This window comes from Schistocerca serialis, chromosome 9, assembly GCF_023864345.2.
Source record: "Schistocerca serialis cubense isolate TAMUIC-IGC-003099 chromosome 9, iqSchSeri2.2, whole genome shotgun sequence".
Lineage (NCBI taxonomy): Eukaryota > Metazoa > Arthropoda > Insecta > Orthoptera > Acrididae > Schistocerca > Schistocerca serialis.
Window position 1 is genome coordinate 325,646,505 of NC_064646.1, and position 21,348 is coordinate 325,667,852.

Below are 21,348 nucleotides of genomic sequence, written 5' to 3' on the forward strand. Positions count from 1 at the left end.
TGTGACGTATTTCAATACAAATATTTCTATATTTTCTTTTTTGTTACTCACCGTTACATTATACTTCAAAGCCTACTCCACATGAACAACATTACTCGTAGCATTAAAATAATAAGTGCTCAACGACATTACTGACTGCCCACAATGATACATTTTCTTCGACAGTGAGTTTCACATGGTTTACAGGAATGTATATAATTAAAATATCTGAGAATAGACTCTCACAAATTAATTAATTTTTAATCTCATACTATTCACGCAAGGTTGGCAACCGCAAATTTTATCCGATTTCGGTGTGGTGCAGTTGGCAATAGACTGACACCTTGGGAGACGCCGCTTGGTTTGTGTGGGGAGGTAAGTCATGACGTTTATAATCGTCATTTATTATGCATGCTTAACAGACTGGGGAATTAGTAGATAACATCCAAACTACAGCTGGGTGCCTTGAAGAAACTGTCCTACACGAAGAGTGTGGTTTCGTGCCGTGATAAATGCACCTCACAAGCAGTCGTCAGGGACAGGATTGAATTCTTACTTCGGTTTTACGAATTTAGTGTTTCTGCTGTTTCCTAGTGTTATGTACTGTCAATACTCAGATGACTTTAATTTTCAAATCAACTGATGATTCCCTATCTCACCTATATTCACTCCACGCTCTGGCTCCGCCTATAATCGACAGAACTTTCATTAAACTGAGATATTCCTTTCTTCGTTTTTAACAGTAAACGTATACTATTCAGTAGCTTATTTAGTGTAAGATATTGTGCCACATTAGTAATTAACGCTTGTAACGTTACCTACGTCCATGTCGGTTGGCCTTTAATTAGGATGATTATTATTATTATTATTAGTAGTAGTAGTAGTTTTATTGTAATTTACTATTCCTGTGAAACCATAAGGCAGAATGCTGTTCAAACAAAATTACCGTCCTTTGTAACATCTGCTGCATTATTTAGTTAAAGCAGTGCTAAACAATGATATTCTAGTAATTTTTCCGCCTGCCTATCTTCTTTATTCAATTATTGTTGGAGATTCCATGTTGGAGATCAAATGAACTGATTAAGAAATGTCCCTCAACAAGAGAAAATGCGCAATGAAGGTCTTAACGAATTGAAAATAGGTAATTTCTGGGCACATAACAGTTGGACAGACCGCTGAAATACCAAAGATGAAATAAGACCTGCAGAGTATATGACATTTTCTCAGAACTATTGATATTGGGAGAGCACGCCATGAAATTTATATCGCCTGGTATGAAGGGTATATACATGCTTTAATAAAGCAAAAGTCTTGTTTGTAAGAAACACATTTTAAACATTTTTATGACTTTACATTGAAAAGTTGTAATATTCACATGAAAGTAATTCAGCAGTAGAGTTAAGGATGGAGCAGTTGGTGTCCCCCCCCCCCCCCCCCTGTGATACAATCATATAATCTTTCATCTCTTTCTTGTGCTATTGGCGCAATCAGCCTCAATTGCCTGTGTTGACCAAGTTATTAGATAACCTTGTCGTTCAGAACACCACCAGACACTCTGTAGTCTTATAACACATCCCTTTCTGCAGTATGTAAGATTTATTGTGTCCTTAAATGACTAAATTTTATGCTGAAATTTTCCAGTGAATACCACAAGGCTATGTTTGACATCCTGTTCTAAGGCCAGTAATATATGAGTGTAAGATTGTCTGTACACTCAGTCGTAATTTAGTTATTTCTAGTCTGTGCTGCTTCTCATGGTATATGCACTGTTCTAACAAATACTTGAAATATTAAAAAAGTGTGAGAGAAATGGTTGGCCAATATCTCTATAATTTACATTTTGATACAATTTAAAATATGTGTTAATATGAACTATAACAGTCATCTGTTAGAAATACTGCTCAAAATCGCAGCATTGTGTGAAGACCCTATTGACAGAAGAATTTCCATTTATCTCAGCTCTGTTTTTGTATTTGCAGTTTCTGATCATGACATTGGACTTTGTGATTATAAAAGTATTAGCTTAGAAAACAGTAGCAGTTGGAGATTTATGTTGTTCACTTAATTTCCTCCTCTCCTGCATCTGTGAGCATCCATAAGCCACTCTTTTACTTATCGTTAATATTGTTTTATCCTGCGCATACTACTGTTAAATTAAACGCTACTCGAATAGGCCGTGAATTCCAAACGGTACCGACTGGCCACTGTGTCATCCTCAGCCCATTGGCATCACAGGATGCGTGTGTGGAGGGGCTTGTGGTCAGCACACTACTCTACCGGCCATATGTCAGATTATGAGACCAGAGCCACTACCTTTTGCATACTGCTATTGCCACCTCTTTATACAGGGTGTTATAAAAAGGTATGACCAAACTTTCTGGAAACATTCCTCATACACAAATAAAGAAAAAATGTTATGTGGACATGTGTCCGGAGACGCTTAATTTCCATGTTAGAGCTCATTTTAGTTTCGTCAGTATGTACTGTACTTCCTCGATTCACCGCCAGTTGGCCCAATTGAAGGAAGGTAATGTTGACTTCGGTACTTGTGTTGACATGCGACTCATTGCTCTACAATACTAGCATCAAGCACATCAGTACGTAGCATCAACAGGTTAGTGTTAATCACGAACGTGGTTTTGCAGTCAGTGCAATGTTTACAAATGCGGAGTTGGCAGATGCCCATTTGAGGTATGGATTAGCACGGGGCAGTAGCCATGGCACGGTGCTTTTGTATCGAGACAGATTTCGAGAACAAAGGTGTCCCGACAGGAAGATGTTCGAAGCAATTGATCGGCGTCTTAGGGAGCACGGAACATTCCAGCCTACGACTCGCGACTGGGGAAGACCTAGAACGACGAGGACACCTGCAATGGGCGAGGCAATTCTTCGTGCAGTTGACGATAATCCTAATGTCAGTGTCAGAGAAGTTACTGCTGTACAAGGTAACGTTGACCACATCACTGTATGGAGAGTGCTGCGGGAGAACCAGTTGTTTCCGTACCATGTACAGCGTGTGCAGGCACTATCAGCAGCTGATTGGCCTCCACGGGTACACTTCTGCAAATGGTTCATCCAACAATGTGTCAATCCTCATTTCAGCGCAAATATTCTCTTTACGGATGAGGCTTCATTCCAACGTGATCAAATTATAAATTTTCACAATCAACATTTGTGGGCTGATGAGAATCTGCACGCAATTGTGCAATCACGTCATCAACACAGATTTTCTGTGAACGTTTGGGCAGGCATGTTGATGTCTTGATTGGGCCCCATGTTCTTCCACCTATGCTCAATGGAGCACGTTATCATGATTTCATACGGGATACTCTACCTGTGCTGCTAGAACATGTGCCTTTATAAGTACGACACAACATGTGGTTCATGCACGATGGAGCTCCTGCACATTTCAGTCGAAGTGTTCGTACGCTTCTCAACATCAGATGTGGTAGAGGCGGACTAATTCCATGGCCTCCATGCTCTCCTGACCTGAACCCTCTTGACTTTCATTTATGGGGGCATTTGAAAGCTTTTGTCTACACAACTCTGGTACCAAATGTAGACTCTCTTCGTGCACGTATTGTGGACGGCTGTGATGCAATACGCCATTCGCCAGGGCTGCATCAGCGCATCAGGGATTCCATGCGATGGAGGGTGGATGCATGTATCCTCGCTAACTGAGGACATTTTGAACATTTCCTGTAACAAAGTGTTTGAAGGCACGCTGGTACGTTCTGTTGCTGTGTGTTTCCATTCCATGATTAATGTGATTTGAAGAGAAGTAATAAAATGAGCTCTAACATGGAAAGTAAGCGTTTCCAGACACATGTCCACATAACATATTTTCTTTCTTTGTGTGTGAGGAATGTTTCCTGAAAGTTTGGCCGTATCTTTTTGTAACACCCTGTATAACTTCTCCTCCTCCCCCTCCCCATCCTCCTCCTTTCTCTCCCCCCCCCCCTCCCCCCCTCTTCATCACAACTGCCTCCACCAGCACCACCACCACCACAACCACAACCACTATTTAGCCTACTTTCCTGCTATGATAGGCAAGGAAAATACTACTGTATGTGGTGTGTCACATGGTGATAGTATTGCTGATGTGAACTCCTCCCAACTCTGAAAAATTTTTATGGATGTAAGGCCCGTGTTTTCAATATTCTGCAGAATCAATATGACAGAGTGCTATATTCATGAGTAGCTGGGTACCAGTGCCATGCCAGAAAAATGGGAGAAAAGATAACAATGCAAGACAGGAAGACCACCTGTGGATGGGACTCAAACCCACACCAGAATCGAGCAACAGGGCTGACCGAACAGCAGACCTGACACAACACAACCAAGTCAATAGAAATGTATGCAACAACAAAGTGCAATGAACTTTCAACACTATGCTGTCAACATGTCAAGTACGAGCCACAATCCAAATTGAGAACAAAGAGAAAATTTAATACCAAAGCAAAGTCGTTGACAAGTAGTCAGTAGTACCGTGGAGATAGTAACAAATGTTATCAGACGAATTACATGACTGACTGAGTGGTTGAAGTGTAGCGGTATTTATGGCAGCTGCAAGGGGACGCTATTGGCCGGAATGTTTGGGTAGCAACACTGTGGCAGGGCTGCGGTGACACTGCCCTGTGTCATTTGTTGAGGTCCATTTGATCCAGCAGGCAATCAACTTTCATGCAGCCCAATACCAGATTAACCACTGCAGTTGTGTGGCCACGCATGGGGCACATTCCTACCCTGTCTATTTATTTTCCATTACGAGCCAGTTACATGGTAACAACAAGATAAAGCTCACTTTATCATGCAAGGGGGAAAGATTAATTGAAGAGATGATTCCTGACATTAGAAAGAAAATAAATTCAGTTTAGATCAACATACATCCAAAAATGGGTTAGTGAGTCTGCAGGGTGACAATTTGTACTGGTACATCACATTACACACTATGTAGCATTAATTTGTTCCATGTTACAAAAGCTGTTCAAAGTCCCTGCATGGGATGCAATGGAAGCATTCACACATCACATCAAGGATTGCCTCACTCTTTTGAATATTCCAGGCTGTAGCTGAATAGTGTCACAGGCTTCTTGGGCGTGCTGTTCAAGTGTCTGCTCACAAACAACTGCTTCAAAACATAACTACACTTTTCAGATAACCTCACAAGAAAAAATCACACGGTTGGTCTCAATATTATGTAGAACCTGCTGTTCTAGAGGTTGTGTACAAACATAGAGCAGCCTCACAGGTTATTCATTCTTTGGAAGGGCCCATGCTCACACAGCCAAAAAATAATGTAAAGGTTTTATGAGTTGGGTGGTACTTTCTGTCTGGGTAAGTGGCCAACAAAATCCATGTGGTCTCTTACCCATTTCCACATTCCTAACCATAGACAAAAACAGTATTAGCCTACTCCTGAAGTGAATAATAAACCATTGTGCTTCAACTTACCTGAAATGACACAACTTTCAACAGAGAGAATAACGTTGTTGTTCATCAGTGCCATTTAGATTGATAGATATTCATTAAATAAGTAATACATTGATATCATGTGATGTGTAATGGATAAAACTTTACGAGTGCTGTCCATGCTATAACCTCGAAGTATGTGATGTTAATATCTGTCGTGAGTGGTTATGGGATTTTCTGATGGTGGAATAGCTGATTAGTGTCTTAATAATTTTTTGTATCATGTAAGAGCTATTAAGTATTTAATGTAACAAACACTGTAACATAGGTACTAAAGTGCACTCTATCAATTTTTTTCAGGGACAAACATACACGCACGCAACAAGTAATTTCACAATGAGTATTCGTTTTCCACCTTTGGCACACTGTGGCATTTCTGCTACTGATGTATACACTCTAGTACTCTGGATGCAAGTAAACAGAAACATTATGAGAAATAGAATGATAAGCTTCCAAGCCAACATTGACCGCCTTCTATACTAGCGATCCATCTGTCACATCAAAGATTTTGCTTTTACATTTGTTGGCTTCCTCAGCTACCAACAAAACACTTACCTCTAACCTAACTTAGTCTTTAGGTTATACTACAGGTCAGTCACCACATACTAGATTTAATATTCACATTTTTAGGCTTTGCCAACACACAGACAGATACTCATCTTCCAATCTAACCTACATCCCAGGTTATGTTACAGATAAGTCTGCCATGATAATGTAGATTTCATTATCGAAGTTAATCATTAATAATACTTCAACAGGTATGTGACAAAAGCAGAAAAAAAGCAGTCAGTGTGAGTAATTGCTATAATTTTGTCAGTACCATCAAGGTTCATATGTTTTGGGCAAAATCATTAATACACTTCAAGATAAAGCAGTAACACAAATGTCTGTATGCAGCAAAATCAGAATTTGAACCAAAGGCCCCCACAAAATAAAATTCATTCGTATGTAAGCGCATGAAGACATCTACTGAGTGGCTGTTTGTTGATTACAAAGTACTGTGGTCCCATTGACTGTCTCCAACTTCACATGCGAACAAACAATGTGCATGGATGGCACTTTGTCAAATTTAGCCCTTAATGTAATATAGCAGTACTAATTGCCTTAGTGCAGACCCACCATCAATTTCTGGAAATTTGAGCCTTTTTGTTCCCTTTCCTGTTTGGAATCACCACCTGAAATTTGCCTACTTAGTTAATACTCAGTCTGTATTTTTAAGTGACCAGGACTTTAAGGCTGTTGTAGAAGATCTTGTTTGTACATTAGAACATCATATAAATTTTGTTTACTACAACATACATCTTTCTTCTTCATCATATGCCACTGTCCTAGCATAATTTTTTTGCTGTATCTGCAGATAATTCAGACATAACACTTGAGCTAGTAGAAAAACTATTCAATTTTCAGACACTTGGGACATGTACAGAATATAAAAATCATTTATCCCAGTCTTTATAGCTACACTTCAGAGTCTGAGGTGTCTAGAGTGTGGTGAAGCTGTCACATTCCAGATAAACTCAGTTCCTCACCGTACCACTCAGTGAAACTTGGCAGCATGGCATAAAAGGACTCCCAGATGAAAATGGCACCTTTACGTAGTTTTTGTTGCCACTTCTGGTACACTCGGATTTTTTTATAGGTTTACTAGAATGAAATTGCTGAAGGAGGCTGCTGCTGTCACTTATAAAGCACTTGAATAGTATAGCCAGTGACCATGGCGCATGGCATCTTGTGTTGCCTTGCCATTGTCACTCCTGCACATGACAGAATGGTGACACTGTGATGTAGTTGATTGGCAGGTTTACTTCTGTGGGAGGTAGAATTAAAAGTGTGACTTGTTTAAATTGTATGCTGAAATGAGAGGAATACTGAAAACAGGTTCATAGACCTGCTGCTGGATCACATTGTGTAAATCCCTCAGTATTTACTTGAGGAAGCTATTGTGTAATCAGGTAGTCACTGCTGGTAAGTACCCACTGCCAGAGTCCACACTGGGCTGTCTTTCTTATATAAACTTCGCCACAGATTGTATCATATTGTGGACTGTGCTAGTAATTTTTGGGCTTATGTATTTATGTGCCTAAACAGTACTGCCCATGTCAAGATGTGATTCTGTTACATTGCAACCAATCTCCATATTAAATTGGTTATGCCCTGTGACTTCCCAAACCATGCCATTTCACTATTCTCATTTTGACATCTGATCTGTACTCATCACAGCCTTGCAATTGTCAGAACTTGTGAAAAAAGTTGAGCGACCTTAAAGAGCATTTATTTGATATCTCAAATGGTCTGCAACTTCTGTCTGGTATTTTAGCCATGACCACTACCAAACTGTCAGTCAAATCCACTACCGTTCCTTGTTGTTGACAATGCCATGTAATGCAACAAGAAGAATTTGCTTACTTGTTACTCCAGATGAGTCCTATAATCTGACTCCTACTATAGTTTGTCCAGTGTTGGAGTCCACATGTGGGAACTATATCACTGGCTCTTATTTGGTTCCTAATTACTTTTCTTTTTATTGTAGTGTATCATTCGCTTACCATATGTTGTTTGCATTTTCTCTTTGTTGTTAATTTTCTATTTCCTTCCATTCAAACTTTCATTACTGGTTGCCCACAACCGCTACTCCTCCTCCACACATTTACCTTTATGTAATAAGTTTATGAAGTTCTAAATGCTAGAGTTTCAACAGTATTTTGAAATTTATGTGACTGCCTTACCCAGTTGTTGTTACAGTAGTAAGCATATACTCTTGTTATTTTATTTTTTCTTAATTTAGTGCCACATTGTCTTTTTTTAGGACAGATTGTTAATTTTATGTGTTAATGGTGATGTAGTTAAGTAGCGTATTCAAAGTCTGATTTGTGTTTGTTGCTCAGAGTAATGATTTTAATTTCTTTACAGGACTGTTTCTGGTATGGATCCACTCGATGATTTCACAGTAAGTCTACTACTTGTATTTTACAGTTCCCCAGCTTTACAAACAAATTACAAAGTTGCTTGGAGAAATGTATGGTAAACACTGTGCTGTCTTACAATATATTTATTCACAACATGTTTCGATCATTGATCACCTTCACAGTAGTAACATATTGTGACAACTTCACATGTTGTGCATGCTATTTAACCAGAAAAGATGCTGTAGCTGACTTGCAAACATCAGAAGAAGATACTTCATGCCATAATATCAGCTTAGTAAGCAAATAGAAAACATGAAAGTGAAACCATGTGTCAGAGGTAAGGAGCCTAAGACAGTTTTGGCACCTACTGCTAACACATGGTTTCATTCTTGCTGTTAACCTGAAATTTTTGTGGAAAATACTGATTGAAACCATTTGCATCTCATTCCGTAGATTCATAGTGAGAAGGTCTTCAAGGAAATAGAATGTCATCGAGCAAAAATATGTGAGACATATTTACAAAAAATCCTATTTGTGCTGTATTTCAGTTTAACATAATAGGTCCATAGTGGCTAGGAACTTTTTAATGATTCCATGATGCCTACAGCAGTTAACTTTTTTTAATTTTTGTACCATTGTGCAGTGTGTCTTAGGCTGTTTTCAAGTATCCAGATAAAGATTTTTTGTAAAGCAATACTAGATCCTCAGTACATCATTTCAGTTAAAAGTTTAAAGCCATAATTAAACAGAATATGGGTTACAACAGCTGTAAGCACATATTGGCAATTTAACAGGATGTGTTGTTAAGAAGAGCAGCACACTGCATACTTACAAAAATGATAAAACATGTAATATGTCTTAAATTGCTGTCTAATAATGTGCATACAGGACTAAGTAGGTTATTAAGCTATCTTAATCCTAAGATGTTATTGTGTTAATGCGTAGATGTAAAATATTAATAAATTGATATATTTTATTGTAAGTGCTGCAGTTTGAATGTCATTAAAGTAATCCACTGTTCCTAGCCGTATGTGTTTGCTGAAGACACAAGCATACTAATCATAGGCCCAAAGTCAGCCTTAGGAGGCACAGCTCAGATAATAGCTAACAGCCCTCCAAGTGGTGTACTTCCATCAGTTTAAACCCTAATCCCACAAAGACTCGTATAATAAAATTTCAGGCCAACAATAATGACTAGTTTAGCAACAAAATTAGACATTAATAGTCAGACAATAAATGAAACATGCTGTATTAAAACCTTAGTGTCCAGCTGAGTAAAAAGTTCATTGTCAGCAGGTAGCTAATCAAGAATCTCTGTCCTAGTCAAGAAGCACTGTTCTAATCAAGAAGCTCTGTTCAATGTTTTGTGCTCTTAGAATTATCTCATTGCATTTGCTTATTTTGCATATTTTCATTCCCTGTTGTCTTCTGGGTTTACTTTCTGGGGCAGTGCACCTGAAGTAAATAAAGTGTTTATTTAGCCGAAGTGAGCAGTAAGAATATTGTGTAAAAAGGTAGATGTACATCTTGCTGAACCCTTTTCAAGTATCTAGTAGGAATTCTTACATTCACTTCCCAATCTAAATACCCCTTAATGTTTTTTTTGTTCCTGATAAAAATTAGTTTCAGTTCAACTGTTATACATGCAGATACAACACAAACAAATAATTTTCTTGTAGACTTTGCCTCTTTGTTCAGGGTCCAGAATGGATTTAACTACTCCAGTGGGAAAAATTTCAACAAACTCCCGTCTTAATATAAAGCAAGATGTTGAGAATCCCTAACAATCCAAAAGAAAATTAATTAAAAACATGTCCCATTAGCTCTTTTTATGAATTATTGAGTACTTAGATTCAGTAATTGAAAAGTTCTGTTGACAGGGTTGCCAAAGATTCTGGAAATCAGGGAATTTCAAACACCTTAGGGAAATGAGGGAAATTTGAAGAAAAAAAAACTGGAAAAATTTCATTTTTGTCTCAGTAGATGAAATGGGTTATTTACTGAGGTGTCGTGCATCATTGCTAGCTGGGTGCAGACAGTTCGTGCACTGCTTCCCTACTTCCTCATTCCTACTGCTTCCCCCCTTCCTACCACTCCCCTCAGCTTGCAGTCAGTGCTACTGCCACTTCTTTCTGCTAGCCTAGCAGCTGCTGATGAGAGACAGGGAGGCATGGGTAGTAGTTTGTTGGGATGTGATTCTGAGAGACTGTAGGCACAGCAGCCACAGACACGGCGTTTATGTGTATGTGAGTTGTGTCTAAGTGATTGTGTGTGTGTTCATATTTTCTGACAAAAGCAATGGCTGAAAATTTAGTTGTGAATGAGATTGTCTTTTCTACATGCCTGTCTGTGGCTTAGCAATCATCTTTACGATGAGTTGCTACCTATCCTCATTATTATTGATTCTCAGAGTATTTGAACAAGTTTTTTGTTGCATGGATTGATCACCATGGTCTCATTTCATCAACACGCTGTCTGTGGCTCATGAATAGCTGAAGTGGATTTCCATAACAGGCCAAAACCAAAGGCCATTTCTGCGGGTATATGTAATGGATCGAGGCTGCTGATCTGAAGCCATTCAGTTTCCACTAATTTGTAGGCCCTGCTTGTCAGACCTAATCTCACCAATCTGCTCGCACGCCAGGTCTGTTTGTTTGTGGCGTAATGCAGCGGATTTTCGTGGTTTTTCCATGGACCCAGGACTGCATTGCTCCTCAGCAGGCCAGAGACTATGAGCGATGGAGTTCAGGAATTGCAACTGTTTCACTGCAAGCACATTGTACTGTGTGGTGTTTTATACACATTTTATTTGTTCTAGTACATTTTGGCACTTCAAAAGTAGTTTATATGTTAGAAAGTATGGACAATAAGAAGAAGAAAATTGTGTCAGTCGCTAGCAGTTTGTATGCTATGTACTCATATATTTCTTGAAGAAAAAAATCACACAATACCTGTAAAATAATAGATGTCAACAAATTGGGTAATAACTGACAATAACGAACATAGTAGAACTGACATTTTATTGGTGGTCATCTACAGCATTGGTTTACACAATTCTTCCCTGCCTTATAAACCTCTCTCAAGAGGCCTACTTATCTCTCACGTTATTTCTGAAATCAGTGATGGTATTTTAAGTCCGTATTGTGACTCCAAGGAAATACATATTTTTGTCATCAAATGTGTCTCATTTTATTGCAATAAAATAACATCAGTGGTCTTAATGAAACTATTCTACCATTTCGCTTGCTTTCTCCAGTTCATTACATAAGATGTTATGTTGGTATTTAAGATTTTTGCCTACAACAGAATACACCATCTGCTTGCAAGTTTTTTTTAAAAAATATTTCCTAATTTGCACTATTGTTTCTTGCACTGTAGCTGCAAAGACAGGTTGTCAACTTACGTCTTAATTTACCTGAGAGATCTCAAAATTTGTCAGGGAAAAATGTTGAAACTTGCCTGTTAATCAGGGGAATATCAGGGGATTTCACTTGTGGAAACTTGTGGCAACCCTGGTTAACCTCATTGCAAGTACCATTGCTCATTGCAGAGTTGCATGACAGGTGGTAATTTACTGTGACTATTTTCTGTAAAAAATATTATTGTAATCTAATAAGTATTATGCTACTGCCAGAATTACACTTCTACAGCTGTAAATTACAATATCCCAAGAACATCTAGTAACGAAGTTTCAAGAATCAGCTTTAAATTATGACTATAGAATACACTACAATCCTCTATGTATCGTTCACATAGGGATCATGAGGATAGGATTAGAATAATTACAGCAGGCACAGAGGCATTCAAACAACCATTCTTCCTGTGCTCCATATGTAAATGGAACAGGGAGAAACCCTAATAACCGGTACAATGGGATGTAACCTGCCACACACTTCACAGTGGTTTGCAGAGCATAGATGTAGATGTAGATATTGTTGAGGCTTATAAAGCTTTTAGGGTCTCAATAAATAAATGAAGATGGTTGAAATGTTTCATGACCTAACAAAATTATTTGACTATGTCTGTCACCAAATACTTTCACACAGATCTACATACCGAGGTATGTAGATGGTGCAGCAGACAAGTAGCTGTACTTTTCTAACAGAAACTAGGAAGTTTTATTGATAATCAAGACGGTATCTCAGCATCGTCAAAATGGGTACCATGACATGTGGAGTGCCTCAGGTCTCAGTTCTGGGCTCCCTACTTTTAATTGCTTTTATTAGTGCTCTTCTTGTTTGTACAAAATATTGTAAATTGGTCATGTTTGCTGATGACTGTATGGTACTGACTGATAATTCATTAGACAAACTTGAAATTTCAGTTAATAAAGTATTAGAGATGTTGTAATTCATTAGACAAACTTGAAATGTCAGTTAATAAAGTATTAGAGATGTTGTGAGCTAGTATAACATAAATGGTCTTTCGTTTAATTATTGTGAAACAAGCATAACTTTTCAGTGGACTGACCCAAAAGAAGTGCAAAATATAGGAACGCATATGAAACACAAGAAGCTGTAGATTTCATGCCTGTTGTTCTCTGTTTGCTGTAGTGTTCAATCAATATTGTTTTTCAAGTTGCCTTTGTTATCACAAAGGCAGTGGCTGAGTGCTAACACATACAAACATGCATTTTCTTCTTCGTTCCTATCATGTCCAATGGTGTAAATAAAACACCGAAACAAAATTCTTTCACTTAAAAGATATTCTTTTGAAAAAAAGGTATTTGTGTTCTCCTGTGAAATTTATTATTGATAATCTTTATAAAATTATGGTAAATAAAACTTGTAACATAGTATTGGTTAAAACACTAAAGCTGGCAGTCTTTGTGAATAGAGAGCAATATGCACAAAATCTACAGCTTGTTGTCGATAAGGACGTCACTCAATTCAGGAAAGACCTGGGTGAGAAAGAGGACAAAATTGTCGTCATGTTACGGAGCATCTTGAGGACGAATGTTTACATTTGGCATCAGGCTGTAAAAACCTAAACCCGCACATCTAGTACAGATTAGCATGTTTCATGTGCAAGAAACAATGATTTGTGAAAGACGATTATAGAGACAGCAATCTTCAAATGTGGTGTTTATCTATATAAATGACTGCAATTAATTTAAAGCTGTTGTAATACAACACAGTGATCAGAAGGAAGGTTGCTACTAGAGTCAACCTCATCAGATAGTGATTGTCGTTAAGGCAGTGACTCAGCACACTTTCCCCCCATTCCAAACACTGTGAATCTGTATTGCAGGTGGCCATGACCCAACATGCCGACAATGAAAATCTGGTTACTGTACTAATGCTACATTACATGATCAGTAACTTTGCATATAGTCTGCATTTTCTTCTTTGTTCCAAGGCTGACTTTAAGCAGGAATAAGATGCACTTTTCTCAGAAATCTGTATGAAAATCAGTGTTAAAGGTTGTGAAAACATCAGAGAAAACTTAAAATGCAGGAAATGTTGTAACACAGAATCATTAATGACAGGAAATCTTTTTATTGAGAGAATAGAACTTCTTTTGAGACCAACAAAAATGAACATAAAGGAATAGGATAATGTAAAATACGGGAACATAAAAATGGGGTTTTACTGTATTCAGTTTAACATAATCTCTATAAAGATGAAGAAATTGGGGGAAAAAAGCTAGATAACCCACAGGTGGTACATATTCATAGCAAAGTAAAATGATCAAATTACACCCTCCACATGTGCAAAAAAAATGTGTTCTGCAGCTTATGCTTTTGTTCTGCACCTTATGCTTTATGCATTGTTTTCTTTTTGAGAAATTTGGAAATTATTAGCTCAGCTTCTTATGGTTATTTTCATACCATATAATCGTATTTAGGGGAAATCAGCTGCAGTAGGGCAGAGGTAGGAGGAGGAAGCAATTAATGTAATGTGGTAGCTGCCAACTGGAAAATGTGTTGTGCAATTGAAGTCAATCCACAAGCAACTAATATGATTAAATCTTTGATCTTTTGCACTGGCGTAGTGGACTTGTAAGACTACTTGCAAAGGGGCTGGTGTCCTGTAATTATTTCACTACTGCTGACCATGTTGTGCAAGGATTAGATAGGTCCTCCCTACCACAGTTACTGAACACAATAATAAGAAAATTTTTCGTGGAGAAACAGTTACTTGATGTGTATAACAGAATTTAGACAACAGTAAAGTCTTGGACTGCCAGAACCATATTTGCTTTTTTTATGTCAGCACCTACCTGTGGGCAAAGGATGCTCTGAACTTGATTAAAACATTACAAGGAGCAAGTGCACGTGTGTTACTTTATGAAAAGCCTAAACCAAGTGGGAACAATTGTGTATTCTACAAGGGAGAATAGTGATGGGGAGCCTGAATTCATGGAAGCACCTCACATGTGGGCATACCAGCAGCACAGACAAACTGCAGACTGTCATTCACCCGACTATTGTTTGTGAAAAACTGGGACAAAATGAGCAAGAGCAGTGGGAAGCTAGTGGTTTCATAAACTCGTGGTTCAAATTTTCTGTTGAGCCAGATTCCCACCACCTGGCTCCAGTGCCAATGCAAGGGAGGGTGGCCTGGTGGAATGCACCCGACTCTTCCCTAGCATAAGTCAATGGCAGACATCCTCTACAGATGGTAAAATGTGGCCAAGTAGTGCCAAAGGCAGAAACAACTACAGTACCCGGGGTCCCTGGTGCCATGCTGTCAGGCATGGAGTTGATTTGTCCACTTAACAGCCAAAATTGATACCCTTTTTTTCCAGCCTGAGACTTACGAGGCAGCCTCCTGTCTTTATTCACAACATTACTGTTTACTCAAATGATTGTGCTATTAATGTGTCTCTACATGAAGTGATAGTAGAACTGGAGGACTAGCTGCTCTTGCTATTCACAACTAACATCTTTAATTGGCCGATTAATTTCGATATTTAAGTAATAACTTTTCCAAGAAAGGTCAGCAGCTGCTACTTCACATCCATTTTAAAAATGAAGTGTTACACAATCGCTGGCTCAAAAAGTGCTACGTGCGAAGTCGTAAGAAGCACATCTGGATTCCACCCTAGACCCACATGCAGAAATCGATTCCACGATGTATATTATCCATGATGTGTTTCATAAAGAAAAAAAGGTCCCTCTCTAAAAATAAAGCCACATACACACTGCCTCTGGAAACAAGTTTCTGTTGGAAAAATTGTTTCTTGCAGTGTTTCGCAACTTTTTCTGACTTTGTTTCTTGTCTCTGTTTCTGTAACTTTTTCTGACTTTGTTTCTTGTCTCTGTTTCTGTTCACACTGGCAGCAAACATTTCTCATTGTATATTCACATTGTCTGCAACACTGTTTGTCATATTGCTTTTGTATCGTCTGCTGTGTCACGTTGAGTTACAAGGGAATTGTAATTATATGTTGTGCTGCACTGTTAATTCTGGAAGTCATCAATGGGCAAAAACATGCTACAGAAGTACGGGCAGGAATAACTTGCTTCTGAGGGTGGATATGGAAATGACCTGTAGTTTTCTGTGACTTCACTCAGAGATCATCTACTGATTTCGAATTTCTGGAAAATATGATGGCATCATTTGATTCAAAAAAATATATAAATTTCAGGAAGGAAATTACAGTTAATCAAAGGCTTGCTGTTACTCTTCGTTTTTTGGCAACTGGAGATTCATTTCAGAGTCTTGCATATGTATTCGATATTTCAAAGCAAGATGTATATAAAATAGTGCCTGAAGTTTGTGTAGTAGTAGTAGTAGTAGTAGTAGTAGTAGTAGTACTGAAGGATTACGTAAAGCTTAAGTAAATGAAAAGCATTGTGAAAGATGCATATTATGTAATTTTCATTTCTTTTGTATGATCGACAGAAATCTTCTACAGCGTTGTCACTTTCTCTAATAAATGCGACAAGAATCAACACTATTTGTTCGTGACCCTGACACGTCCATACCCAGTGATAAATTCAAACTCTCAAAATAGATTATTTGTTCTTTTATCACATCATTGAGCTTTGCCACAGCTTTTGCTCATCACACCTGGGGCAGTTTCCGCAGATGGATTTCACATATTGGCCATATGTGCTGTCTTTGTCACTAAACTCCCCCTCATTTTATTTAATAAATGAGAAACAACATTATAGGTCCCACTCTCTTGGTTTCCACCCACACATCTTAATTTTCTCTCAGAGGAGTCAATGTAGAAATGCCACCGATGTCCTCTTTGTCATTGTTTCCTCCCTGTGGCAAGTCTTTTAAACCTAAAAGCAAATTTCTTTCAGATGCCAATGACAGAAAATGACTGGCATGAAATAGCAAGTGTGTTCTCACACTCCCCCCATTGTGTGGGAGCAATTGATGGGAAGCATGTAGTCCTATAGTGCCCTGTTGCTAGTGGGAGTGAATTTTACAATTACAACAGGGCATTTAGCATTGTGCTGCTTGCTGTCATTGACACCAGCTGCAACTTTTTGTACACGGATATTGGCTGCAAAGGAAGAATTTCAAATGGCAGTGTATTCAAGAATGCAACCATAAGTGAACTGATTCACAAAAATAAACGGAATTTGCCACAAGCACAGTGCTTGCTTCGAGGCAGATGACATTTTTCCATTAAGAAAACAATATGAAACTATATCCAGAAAGGCATGTTCAAGGTTCAAAAGGAAGAATTTTTGATTACTGATTGTCTTAGGCTAGAATGTTTGTGGAGAACACATTTGGCATTATGGCTTCGGCTTTCTTTTTCTCCATTCCAAAACCCTATGTTGCCACAACCAGAGGAAGCGTGAACTGTCACCCTTAGATACATGTGTCTCCACAGTTTTTTTAAGGTGAAATCCTGAAGCAAGGAACCAATATAGCCCACAAGAAAGCTTCAGTTCCTCATATAGAAACACAAACAGGTGAGATAATCCCAGGTACATGAAGACAAGATGACACTGCATCGATTTTTACTTTACTCCAGCATATAGCATGGAAATCATCTAACACAAACACTTCGAGGTGAGTTTGCAGATAATTTTTTAAGCCCACAAGGAAGTGTACCATGACAAAATAACTATGGGTGAATGTTGTAGTACAATATAAAATACAAATAAAGACATGCAAGAATAATTTTTGTATCTCTTTGTCCACAGTGTCTGTAATTTCTTGTGGCTCATGAACATTGTCAAGAAACTTCAGCAGTGGATAACCAAACCATGTAGGTTTATATGCAGTGTTTGCACCACTGCATGATGATTTGCTTGACACTAGCCTCTTCTTTTTTTTCTGCAGAACATCGTTTTTTTGTTAGTGTTCTTGTACTGCTTGCTTTGTGTGTTCCATAAGCAGTCCACAGCCTTATAAAGTGCTAAAATTCAACAGTCTGGTGCCTTATCCATTCCACACTCTCTTCTTCCTGAAAAATCAAGCGAAAACACAACACAGCACGATAGCATACAACTCTAAACAACAGCCAACACAATGTGAGATACAAACAAACGCTAGCACAATGCAACGGTGACAGGGTAGCTGGTAAGGCTGGCCTCAGACATTGATTCCTTTGATCTGTACCTAAACTGCTATGGGTAGATGTCTCCATGTTTGAAAACATTTCCAAATGGTGGCCACATCAAGTCACCAGATTTATGTTTCAGGCACGATTTGTATGCCACTTAATAGTGTGTATCACAGTCGTGATCCTAGACCAAATGAAGATATCCGCTATGAACATAACAAACCTTACTATGGTATTAAGGTGTTTAATTTCAGTTGCTATAACATTTTAATACACTCCTTTCACAAATTAAGTGTTTAGTATAGGACGGATAAGTTCTTGTTTAAAAATAAACGTAGGACAGTTCCTATTGCAACACTCAGTTTACACTATAGAAAATTTCCTGAACCACAGTGCATTGTATCCATGAACCTTTAGCACTCAGATACATTCCCAAATCCTTATTTGTGTGCATGTTTATTTTTTTATTGTCAACATATTTAAATAATTTAATTTTTTGTAATAGAACATAACTTGTACATTTTTTAATATGAAATGGTTAGTGCTATTTATGCAATGCTATAGAAAGTATCCACAAACAACTTGTGAAACTGACACATTCCATATCTTGTAATTTCTTCACAACATGGATCGATGAATCACGTATTAAATGAATTGTAGTTTTGCAGTACACCCTATGCCCCATACTACACTCACACGTGCGTGTGCGAGACTGCGCCCGCGCGCCCACACACACACACACACACACACACACACACACACACACACACATGCAGTGGATTAATATCTCTCCCTTTTCTACCTCCCAGTGCTTCATTACACATTCTTTGTCAGTTTCTCTTTGTTACTGTTGCATACAGATCAGTACTTCCACTGCCATAGAAAATAGTGTGTGTGTGTGTGTGTGTGTGTGTGTGTGTGTGTGTGTGTGATAGAGAGAGAGAGAGAGAGAGAGAGAGAGTGTGTGTAGTTATAAAAATAGAGCAGAATTTTGAAAGTTAGTTCTATTTCACAAGCTTTAACTGTAAATGTATCTGTCATCCATTCATTTGCATGTGAATTGTTGCTGGTTTTGAATTTATTCGTTTGTTTGTTTCTTTTGCCTTGGAGTTTCCATTATTATAAATAGTGATTTCGTATGGAGTTCATAGAATTGTGTTGTAAACTTTAAATAGTTTTTATAAAAGAAATGTGCATCTAATTATTGTATAAATATGATATTTACATAAAATGTTGTTTTTCCAAAATATAATTTAGTAGATTGTACCAGTGGATTGATATCACAGCTTACCAGCTAGAGTTAATCTGAAGAAATTAATAGCATATGTGGTAAGTTGATATATTTCACAATATGTGATGAGATTATTTTTTTTAAAAAAGTGACTTCTTTTACACAGGTTAACTGGGATCTTCCTGACACAAGAGATATTCTTTTAAATCCACAGTCTCTAGTGGTGCAGGATCCACAGAATGCTGGATTTAGAAATGTTCCATCTGCAACTTGTGCCTTACCAAGTGTATCTCCACTTGCGGGTGATTATAATTTTGCAGCACAGATACACCCTGATGGGCCAGACTGCCTAGTATGTATGCTTCCTAAAGATTGGTTTTGTTGTAAGAAAAAGTTAATTTAACTGCCAGATTTTCATTCAGCCATCCCATTTGTTACCGAAAAGCATAGTTAACTGATAAAACATCTGCAGGTGACTACTAGATCATGATTTAATATTTTGCTATTGAGATCAGTTTTGTGGATTTACCAGAAAATTAATCTCTGATGCAGAGATAGAGAATGTTTCTTTCTGTGTTTGCCTGCTTGTTAAGTAGAAATGTTTCTCTCTTCATTTATAAAACTTAAAGTAAATTTTCCTGATTACTTGTCACAGTTTTTATCACAACTATGTAAATTTGCAAATACATTCCCAGCTTGGCTTTCAGATTGCATTATCTAAGTCCCACAGTATTCCTTTGAAGCAATAGTTCAGTATCTTCTGGTGATTACTGTAGTTAGTGCTGTAAGACATGTCTAGTCATGCCACTATCAACACATCTACTTCAGATTAATATTAAACCAGACTAATATGATATAACATTATTGAGTAGGCACATCAAATATGCTTCAGATGTTGTGTTAAAAGAAAATCAAACCTATGTTTTCTCTTGAAGTGGGCCATTAAAAGATATATTGGTATTAGCAGTCTTTTGTTGGTCTGATTCCACCTACGTACAACAAAACTGTGAGTATTTTTAAAAAATCCAGGGAAAATGCAGCCTGTGACTCTGAATAACACACTGTGTCAAACATCCCACTTACTGTTGAACGCTATCTATGATTTGCAAGTCAGTATTGTCACAAATAAATTGCTTGTTAAGCTTCTGCAAATAGTGTCAGTATTGTAATACTGCTAGATTTCAAAACTTATTTTGGTAGTACTGTCATGGTTATGCTTGAGCATTACTGTCTTTTAAAATAAAGGAATGAATGACAATATTTTGCTAACAACTCAGCAATCTTGAGGCTCAAATCTTCAGACCTATTGTCTGTGCTTCACATGGAAGCTATATTAAGTCATCTTCCATGTTGTAAAGTTGCAAACGAAGGGGAAATGGGGGGGGAAGGGAGATTTAACGGTTTCGTAACTCCGAACTTGTAGAGGAAAACAGACTAATGCAGGCAGTAAGATAACAGTAGTGCAGACCACATCAAGATTGTTAAGGATGCAGGTTTGCTTGTTTTGAACTCTCATGGAATATCAGCTCTCCTCATTCACTTTTCCTCAGTACATGTGAATAATGCCTCCAGTTTTGTTTTTATATGGTTGCTGCAATAAAAGCAACAACACAACGTCCAATGCACTATTCTGTAAAGATTTGCAAGCAAAACTGACATCAACTTACTCCAACCACAAAATAAATTCAGTATCAGAGGCAAAAAATGTAGAAATAGGAGTACCACAAGGCAGTATCCCAGGGCCTATATTGTTTCTTGTCTATATAAATGATTTTCACACCTCAGATGATGCAGCCAAAGCAATAATATTTGCAGATGATACTAGTGTGATAATAAGTGCACCAAAGCAATTGCTACCAACAACTGCTGATAAAGTACTAAATTACATCCACTCTTGGTTCAATGCAAACAGGTTGACATTGAATGTAAATAAAACAAATTATATGCAACTTGGGATATGATGTCAAAATGTAAATCTCAATCTGGTGTGGGGTGACAAAGCCTTAGACAGTGTGACATCCACAAAATTGCTGGGGATTGATGTGGATGAAAACTTAAATTTTAATGGCCACGCAATAAAACTTGCACAGAAACTTAATTCAGCCTGTTTTGTCTTCAGAATTATTGCAAATGTTTGTACCTCAGAGGATGCCAGAATGGCATATTTCGGCTATTTTCAATCTCTTGCCACATACGGAATAATATTTTGGGGTTCCACAACAGGGTGCCTAAAACAATTTTTTTTGTTGCAGAAGAGGGCCATCCGAATAATAACTCACA

At 37.9% G+C, this 21,348-nt stretch overlaps 1 protein-coding gene across 1 annotated transcript in view; it reads left to right on the forward strand.

Moving 5' to 3' along the window:
• Positions 1–305: 305 nt before the first annotated feature.
• Positions 306–21,348, forward strand: part of LOC126418922 (cellular tumor antigen p53-like) — an 84,931-nt gene continuing 63,888 nt past the window's right edge. Inside the window, exons 1-3 of the mRNA XM_050085944.1 lie at positions 306–354; positions 8,362–8,398; positions 19,235–19,420. Coding sequence (XP_049941901.1) covers positions 8,375–8,398; positions 19,235–19,420 — 210 coding nt within the window. The 5' untranslated portion in view covers positions 306–354; positions 8,362–8,374. The remainder of the gene's footprint in view (positions 355–8,361; positions 8,399–19,234; positions 19,421–21,348) is intronic.